This window comes from Sinocyclocheilus grahami, unplaced genomic scaffold (genome assembly GCF_001515645.1).
Source record: "Sinocyclocheilus grahami isolate Dianchi unplaced genomic scaffold, SAMN03320097.WGS_v1.1 scaffold274.1, whole genome shotgun sequence".
In the NCBI taxonomy this organism is placed as follows: domain Eukaryota; kingdom Metazoa; phylum Chordata; class Actinopteri; order Cypriniformes; family Cyprinidae; genus Sinocyclocheilus; species Sinocyclocheilus grahami.
In genome coordinates, this window is record NW_015505453.1 from 190,243 (window position 1) to 199,377 (window position 9,135).

The 9,135-nt window shown below is 36.7% G+C and overlaps 1 protein-coding gene across 2 annotated transcripts; it reads left to right on the forward strand.

The window, feature by feature from the left end:
• Positions 1-485: 485 nt before the first annotated feature.
• On the forward strand, positions 486-8,868 carry klhl18 (kelch-like family member 18). Of its 2 annotated transcripts, XM_016291594.1 has the most exons (10): positions 486-751; positions 3,104-3,234; positions 3,983-4,123; positions 5,613-5,811; positions 5,971-6,131; positions 6,432-6,568; positions 6,667-6,889; positions 7,063-7,167; positions 8,171-8,282; positions 8,437-8,868. In XM_016291594.1, exons 1-10 carry the CDS (start codon positions 617-619, stop codon positions 8,821-8,823), a joined length of 1,731 nt encoding a protein of 576 aa, XP_016147080.1. In that variant the 5' UTR covers positions 486-616; the 3' UTR covers positions 8,824-8,868. The 2 variants fall into 2 exon arrangements, with proteins under 2 accessions (XP_016147080.1, XP_016147079.1); XM_016291593.1 differs by lacking the exons at positions 486-751; positions 3,104-3,234 and adding an exon at positions 3,729-3,873.
• Positions 8,869-9,135: the final 267 nt, after the last annotated feature.

Below are 9,135 nucleotides of genomic sequence, written 5' to 3' on the forward strand. Positions count from 1 at the left end.
GACATTTTTAAGCTAAATTAGGAGCTCTCTGAGAGGATTCTTAGAATCTTTAAGAATAGGGGCCCTGATCTCATCATCATCCAGTCTGTCTGGATTGACATGAAGAAACCTAACAAACTGACAGACTAAATCTAGAAGAACTGTGGCAACGTCTCCAAGATGCTTCAAGAGACCTACCTGCAAGCTAAAATTGTATAGCCTAACTAAACGAATTTACACAATAATCAGATACTTGTGTTACTGACAAAACCCTCCATTTTATAGTCCAAACATGTTATTACTCATCTGTCCTTTGCTTTATACTAGCAAAATATTGTCCTAAAATGGCTGAACTAGTAGCCTAGTTTATTAGAATTCAGCCAGTATCTTCTTGTCACTTGGGCTTCTGTGAGGGACTGTAGTCTGGTTTGTTGTCTAAACTCAACCTAAGCCATGATGTACATGTGAATCACACTAATAAGACCAGTACATCCATATAAATCTGTTTTGAGCTGTATATGACCCCTACGTGACAGGGAACTGACACCGGCGGTGGAGGGCTGGCACTGGCAGTCAGTAATACAGCTCAAGCTACGGCGTCTCGGTTTGGACAAAAAGTGTCGTTTCCAGTCCATCAATGACGATGGGTGACACAATTTTTGAAGAATTAGAAGATTTGATGCATTTTTCTGTTGCCGATTTGCCCGCTCGTGGATATGCAGTGATGGAGGAGATCCGACGACAAGGGAAACTGTGTGACGTTACCCTAAAAGTACTGTGCTTTTCTTTGTTAGGGTTAAGTTGCTAGTGAAATGCTAACAAAGTAGCACTGGGCTGTCAGCATTGGGAGAGGCTAGTGAAGTACTGACACTGTTAGCAGAAGGAAGAGCTATAATGTTCCAGCTTGTAAGGCCGTTTGTTAATGTGTGTCATTGCAGATAGCTCTTAAAATAGATTTTTGTATATTTTGTATCAGTTGTAAAGCGAGTTGTTATTCTAGTGTTATTTAGTTAGCATGTGCAGCTAACATCCTCATCAGCTGCACATGAGCTGTATATTAAACTAGTAAAACACGGAGGAGAAACAATACATTCTACTGTTATTGCTATAATTATTTTAACCTGTAGATTTTTATTTCAACGACTTTGGTTGTGAATTCGCCTTCCGTGGTCTGTTAAGAAGTTGTCGCTTCCTTATGTTTAATATGTAACTATTGTCTGGCTGAGTTTAATAGAAACACCTGTGACAGCCAACATATCTTGATCTGTTTGTCTAATTTTAAACAACTGTTTCTAGCTCTGGCATTGAATTTTATTTTATTTTGTACACAATTATTTAGACTGACAAATTAGAATGAATGCTTTTTGTAATATTGCTCGCTGTTTGTTATCAGTTCTGTATAATATATATTTGTAAATTGTTTAACAGTCAGACTCAAATACAGAAAGCACATTAATACTACTACAATCTGTACACTGAGTGTCTATAAGCTCTGGTTCTCAACCTTTTTGACACCAAGGGCCCCAGACAAATTTCCAAAGGCTATGTACCCTTGTAGACTAAGATATTTCTGGTACTTCTTTATTTACAGAAACTAGGAGGTGATAATGTGTTAAACGAGCATGTTAGTAAAATAATTGTGAATAGGTAAAATTACAATAATTGCATTCTGTTATTCCAGAAGTTTCAAGATCCAAATGTTCTTCATTACCAATTAATTTACATGTCTTTTCCGGTTGTTCATGATAATGATAAAACGTATTTTCAACTCCCAAATAGCAATTTCTAAGCAATAAAACATTTGACATCTTGCTATGCTATAAAAATACACTTCTGTTACTTTTTGCAGGTCTAGATATTGTAGTTTTAAAATGCCCTCATACAGGTTTTCCAAGACCAAATTTTTAGGGAATAAATATGTCAGTTTTCATCTACACTTTTAGACATTTTAGCTTATTTTAAAGCTTGTTGTAAACAATCTTGTTACCCCATTAGAAGTGTGCAGAAGGCCCCAGGGGTCCCTGGTTGAGATCCACTGCTTAAGGTTCATTATAACATGACAAATTAGGCCTACTTCAAGTCAAGTTAAGGTTTATTTATCAAAAGCACATAAATAAAGCATGCATCCGTAATTGCAGGAACATAAATGCATTCATTTTACTGCATGAACAGAAATGTAGAAGAAAAGAGATGCAGAATATAAAATATTTTTAAAAATATTTATTCATAAAAAATGTAAACATGTATGTGTATTGTGCATACATTATAAATAATGCATATATATTGTATATTACATGCATATACAATATGTGATATATACAGTGATCAATAGGGCAAATTCTCAGAAAGGATTTCTATATCAGAATAAAAATAGAGGTGGTTTGCTGATGCCTCCTTGTTTTAGAGTGATATGCATATATATTATTATGTTGCTGTATAAAGCAGCATTAGGAGAAGCATCAGTTAATGAAAGCTGTGCTCAGTCTCTGATCTGCTGCTGTGTTTTAACTGTTGCATCATCAGCCCTTTATGTGGGTCACAGTGAGCAATAATCCTCTTTATCTCTTTCACCTGACCTGCTGTATGCATGTCTTTGCTGACTAACAGCTGGCTTATAGGACATATACTACAGATCATGCTGAAGATTATGGTGCACTTTCAGTATCCACCTTTTTCTTCCCATAAGAGCGGGCACGGACATTTGTAAATTCTATAGGTCTAGCTTCCGGTCTCATGTGTGTCCAGCTATTTTTTAGCTATACAACATATTATTTGAATGTATTATCTTAATTATGAACACACTGGTGGTTGTTATTCTTCTAATTATTTCCCTATAGTGACTAATCAACCGGAAGTCTTGCCCATAGGCTTACTTTCGCGTTGATGAAAAAGGTGGATATTTGGCTCACTGCTCCATTTTTTCACATTTGCTTCTTCATTCATTGAAATTGTTGTCTGTTGTCTGGAGAATGGTCATAATTTGTTTTTATTTGGGTGGTAATGTTTCAGATTTTTCAGTTGGCACTCAATAATTATCAACATTGAACCAGGACATTTTTATGTGTATGTGAGATGATGATTTCTGATCAAGATTCGTGTATCTGTTCTGTTTGTGTTTATGCAGGTAGGAGAGCACAAATTCAGTGCTCACAGAATAGTCCTTGCTGCTTCTATTCCATACTTCCATGCCATGTTCACCAATGACATGGTGGAATGCAAACAGGATGAGATCGTCATGCAGGGCATGGACCCCAGGTGAAGATGCAAACCTCAAAGGGACAATTGAGAACTCTTTTTTTTATTTTTATTTTTTGTTGTTTGTAAATGTACATTAAAGTTTTCAGCTCTGTTTTGCCTCTAAACAGTGCACTTGAAGCCCTAATAAACTTTGCCTACAACGGACACATAGCCATAGACCAACAAAACGTCCAGGCCCTCCTGATAGGGGCCAGTTTCCTGCAGCTTCAAAATGTCAACGATGCCTGCTGCTCTTTTTTACAACAGTGGTAAAGTTGATTTCTTCATAAGACCAAAGGGTCAGTAAGATTTTGGCAAGACAGAAATTAATATTTTCATTCTGCAGGAATGCATTAAATTGTTCAGAAGTGACAGTAAAGACTTCTACTTCTGTTTCAAAAAAGTTTGCAATTAATAATTACAATAATTAAAATTATTTGAATTCAAATAATTTAAAAACTTTTAATTTACCAAAGAATTATTTCTGATCAAGATTCGTATATCTGTTCTGTTTGTGTTTATGCAGGTAGGAGAGCACAAATTCAGTGCTCACAGAATAGTCCTTGCTGCTTCTATTCCATACTTCCATGCCATGTTCACCAATGACATGGTGGCATGCAAACAGGATGAGATCGTCATGCAGGGCATGGACCCCAGGTGAAGATGCAAACCTCAAAGGGACAATTGAGAACTCTTTTTTTTGTTGTTGTTGTTGTTGTTTGTAAATGTACATTAAAGTTTTCAGCTCTGTTTTGCCTCTAAACAGTGCACTTGAAGCCCTAATAAACTTTGCCTACAATGGACACATAGCCATAGACCAACAAAACGTCCAGGCCCTCCTGATAGGGGCCAGTTTCCTGCAGCTTCAAAATGTCAAAGATGCCTGCTGCTCTTTTTTACAACAGAGGTAAAGTTGATTTCTTCATAAGACCAAAGGGTCAGTAAGATTTTGGCAAGACAGAAATTAATATTTTCATTCTGCAGGAATGCATTAAATTGTTCAGAAGTGACAGTAAAGACTTCTACTTCTGTTTCAAAAAAGTTTGCAATTAATAATTACAATAATTAAAATTATTTGAATTCAAATAATTTAAAAACTTTTAATTTACCAAAGAATCATGAAAAAAAAATTTCCACAAAAATATTAAGCAACAACTGTTTTCAACATTTATAATAATAAGAAATGTTTCTTGAGCACCAAATCAACATATTAGAATGATTTCTGAAGGATCATGTCACACTGAATACTGCAAAATTTAGCTTTGCCATCACAGGAATAAATTACATATTAAAATATATTCAAATAGAAATCAGTTCTTTTAAATTGTAATAATATTTCACTCTCTCTCTCTCTCTATATATATATATATATGATTAAATTATAGTGATAACATGACATAATCACAATCAGGTGTGCGTTTTCCAAAAGCATTGTTAGGTAACTATGGTTGCTAGTTCCACTGAACTTAATTGGTAATGACAGAAATTTCGACCGTAGTTGCTTTTGGGAAAAGCATACTAGAAATGTATGTAATAACTGTGACAGGGCTCTCTTAGGTTATGTTATTAAAGTGCCCCTATTATGCCATTTTTGCGGTTCCTAATATTGTTTTGGGAGTCTCCTACAACAGGATTACATGCATGCAAGGTCAAAAAATGCTTTCGTTTTCTCAAAATATGCATTTAATATCACCTCATTTTCCAGCGATCCTCAAACGATTCGTTCGAAGCAGTTCAAAGATTCAGTCTCTCTAAACCCCTCCTTTCCGTGAGCCTGCTCTGCTCTGATTGGTCAGATGGCCTAGTCTGTTGTGATTGGTCTACGGCATACAGCCCGTGTCAGAAATGATACGCCTATTTCAATAGTTCTGTATTTTGGACGCTCTATAGAAAATATAAACATCTATTATTTATCATACTTACAGGTTGTGATTCAGTGGAGCAGCTGGTCCAAATAAACAGGATACTGATCTATCTTTCAGCAGCAAGCGTTTTGTGAATCCTGCGTTGAACTCCCCGAGATTAGAGAAGCATTCGTCAGTAGAATGACGTGTTTGTAGGCGGAGTCAAGTTGTTTGTGGCCGGCCAACGTAGAACATAGGTGCACATTATGCAAATGTTTTACCCTGTGACGTGTAGCCGTCACGGAAGTGGGATTCAAATTACTAACGACTCGTTTCAGCTGTTCAGAGTCAATTCTTTATTTTGGTAGACAATAACTTTATTTATCGTGCACTTTCAGCTTTACAACTTTGCAGACCGTTTACATTCACATACAGCTACATTACAATCTGCATGAAAGGCAATATTGGAAATGGCATAATAGGGGCCACTTTAAAGTGATTCATTTCACATACACACAGGATTCATTGTTTCGACTTGCTCCTAATTTACAGGTTGCATCCAAAGAATTGCCTTGGTGTAAGGCAGTTTGCAGAGACTATGATGTGCACCACGCTTTATGATGCAGCCAACAGCTTCGTTCACCAGCACTTTGTGGAGGTATCCATGTCTGAGGAGTTCCTGACCCTTCGGCCGGAGGAGGTGCTTGAGCTTGTGGGCTGTGATGAGCTCAACGTCCAAGCAGAGGAGCAGGTCAGAGTCTCTGGAGACATTTGATGAAGACATTGAAATGGCAAGAAAGGGTGTTGCTGAATGAATGGATGTAGATCACAACATTTTCATTGTGTCATAGTTTCGGGTATTTTCTTTTGACACATTATAAAAGAGAAAACCTGATCTTGTTGTTTGTAGGTGTTTGAGGCCATACTTGCTTGGGTACGGCATTCACGTGAAGATCGGGAGTCACGGTTACCAGAGTTAATGTCTAAAACCCGTCTGCCTCTATGTCGACCTCAGTTCCTTGCTGACCGAGTCCAACAAGATGAGCTTGTACGCTGCTGCCACAAATGCAGGCAAGTTTCTTAGATAAGATACGTTTCTTTATAAGATAACTTATGCCCCATAATTTTGGCAAAACACATCCAAAATGTGACACTGATGTTTGCAGATCCAAATCTATAGAAAACATATTTTTCAACACAAAATCTCTGAAGAGAGTCACTGATTTCCATTTCTGAAGAATGGTATTTAATAGTATTAATAAAAATACACATTTTTAGAAATTACTAAGACTATAAGTTTCTTAGTAATGCTTTTGAAAGGATGTAGAATTAATTATTTTTTGGAATGCATTTGAATTTTACTCCTAACAGGGACCTTGTCGATGAGGCAAAAGATTACCATCTGATGCCAGAGCGAAGGCCACATCTCCAAGCCTACAAGACCCGACAGAGATGTTGCACATCCATTGCGGGCTTAGTCTATGCGGTTGGGGGCCTCAATAGTGCTGGTATCTATTTATTCACACTGTCCTTTTAAAACCTAGCGTGCTAGTTACTGCAACATGTCAGTGTCAGTGGTTTTGTTGAGTTATTCTTTTATGCACAGGTGACTCATTAAATGTTGTGGAAGTATTTGATCCAATTGGAAACTGTTGGGAGCGATGCCAACCTATGAGCACAGCCCGCAGTCGAGTGGGTGTTGCTGTCGTGAACGGGCTGCTTTATGCCATTGGTGGTTATGATGGTCAATCACGGCTTAGAACTGTAGAAGTTTACAACCCAGAAACTGACACATGGACCAAAGTTGCTAGCATGAATACTCAACGCAGGTAGTAAATCCTAAAATGGTCATATTTAATATGTGAGGGAAATATTTTTTCTTTGGAAAGCTATTTAATTGTTCAGTGACAACTTTTTCAATTCTTTTTAAGGTTTTGCAAAGAGTTTTAGGTACATGTGATATATATCCGATGCTTCTGGTATTCTCTTCTTTCTGCATTAGTGCAATGGGAACAGTCGTAGTTGATGGGCATATATATGTGTGTGGTGGATATGATGGCAAATCTTCTCTAAATTCGGTTGAGTGCTATTCTCCAGAGACTGACAGGTAAGTCATACATTCTTCAAGAAAAATTCAGGGTTAATGTAGGTCTGTCACCTTAATTTGTATATCAAGTAATTAGGAAGGGAAAATAATTTGTTTAAAAAAAACTAAGAAGAACTTAAAATACATATATAATAACAATGTGGAACAAGAATATCTGAAATGTTATGATAATTTTGAATAATACATATTTAACATATGCGAACATACATAATAATGCACGTTAAAATGCATAATGTAATAGTATGTGTGCCCATCAGGCTGTTTGATATTGTAAAAAAGACCATTAATAATAATTAAAAATACTTTTACATTAACATCATACAAATCAGTTGAATTTGAAATCGTTACTTGTAATGTAACAGTGATTGTGGAGACACTTTCTAGCCTGCAGAGGGCGCCAACAACCTGGCAATTGTTGTTACACACAACACTATAATTAAATGCTTGTTTAATCTTGGCCAAACTATATTTAATTCAAAAGGTTGAATCACACAGTCTTCAATATTTGAGCAGATACAAAATGTAAATGCAGCCTAATAGGCTCAAATAATAATGCTGTTAATATGATTTATTCCTTTGCTAATGATTTGTTTTTCCGTTCCTGATTTTATTACTAACTTACTACTTGGACTTATATTCTTATTATATACCATTCTTATTCTTATTATATGTTTTAAATAAAGGGATGTGTAATATGAATGTATTACTAACCGATTACTTGAAGGATTAAGTGTTTACTTATTAAAAGCCATATTTATTTTCATCATTTAATTTAATAATATATTAATATTTCATGTTTTAAGTAAAGACGTGTTCAATAGCAGATTGGTTTTGGTATTGAAAATCCTTTCACTGGTATTGGGCTGGTGACAGCCCTATTTTTCTCTGTTTATTAAACTATCCATTTAGGTGTTCATTTATTTTCTGTCTCAACAATTATTGTAGCTTTCTTTGGAATCAGAATGCGTCTTGATTTCATGTGTTTATGTGTGTTTGTTACCAGATGGACGGTAGTTACAGAAATGAGCGCAAGCCGCAGTGCTGCTGGTGTTACTGTATTTGAAGGCAGAATATATGTTTCAGGTGGTCATGATGGTCTACAGATCTTCAACACGGTAAGTAAACATCTTTCAATTTACAGGATGCAATTTGCGCAGTTGATTTTCCTGATCTTTTCAGGATATAAGTAACGAAATGCTACAATATAACATTGTGAAATTGTATAGGCTATGAAAAAATAAAATTTTTGTTTCATGTTTCTGCCACTAGGTTGAATACTACAACCATCATACAGCATTATGGCATCCTGTCGCTCCCATGATAAACAAGCGCTGTCGGCACGGTGCTGCAGCCTTGGGCAGCAATCTGTATGTGGCAGGAGGTTACGATGGCTCCGCGTTCCTCAGTGGAGCAGAGGTGTACAGCTCAGTAGCAGATCAGTGGAGCCACTTAGTGGCCATGAACACTCGACGCAGCCGCATTTCTCTGGTGGCCAATTGTGGTCGACTCTATGCAGTGGGAGGTTATGATGGACAGTCCAATCTCAGCTCTATGGAAATGTATGACCCAGAAACGAACCGTTGGATGTTTATCGCACCGATGGTTTGCCATGAAGGCGGGGTAGGGGTGGGCTGTATACCCTTACAGCCCGATTAACGCCACAGTCTCTCTCAGCCCATAAGGACATTTTAATTATTTAAAGTTTTTGTACTGTGTGGTCTTACAAAATGCATTCATGACCCTTGGTTCACATGTTTGTATCAGAGGTACTATTATTCAGGCTTTATTTTTTTTTTTTAAAAAGCCTAAAGCAGATATGCCAGTACACCTTTAATGGTGATGTAGTCCTGTTTTTTTTTTTTTGACAACCAAATGTAGAATTCATACATACTTCGAAAACATTTACAGGAAATGAGGCACACTTCTGCTAAATAGCACACTTTTGCACTGTTATCAGATAGTGTGTAT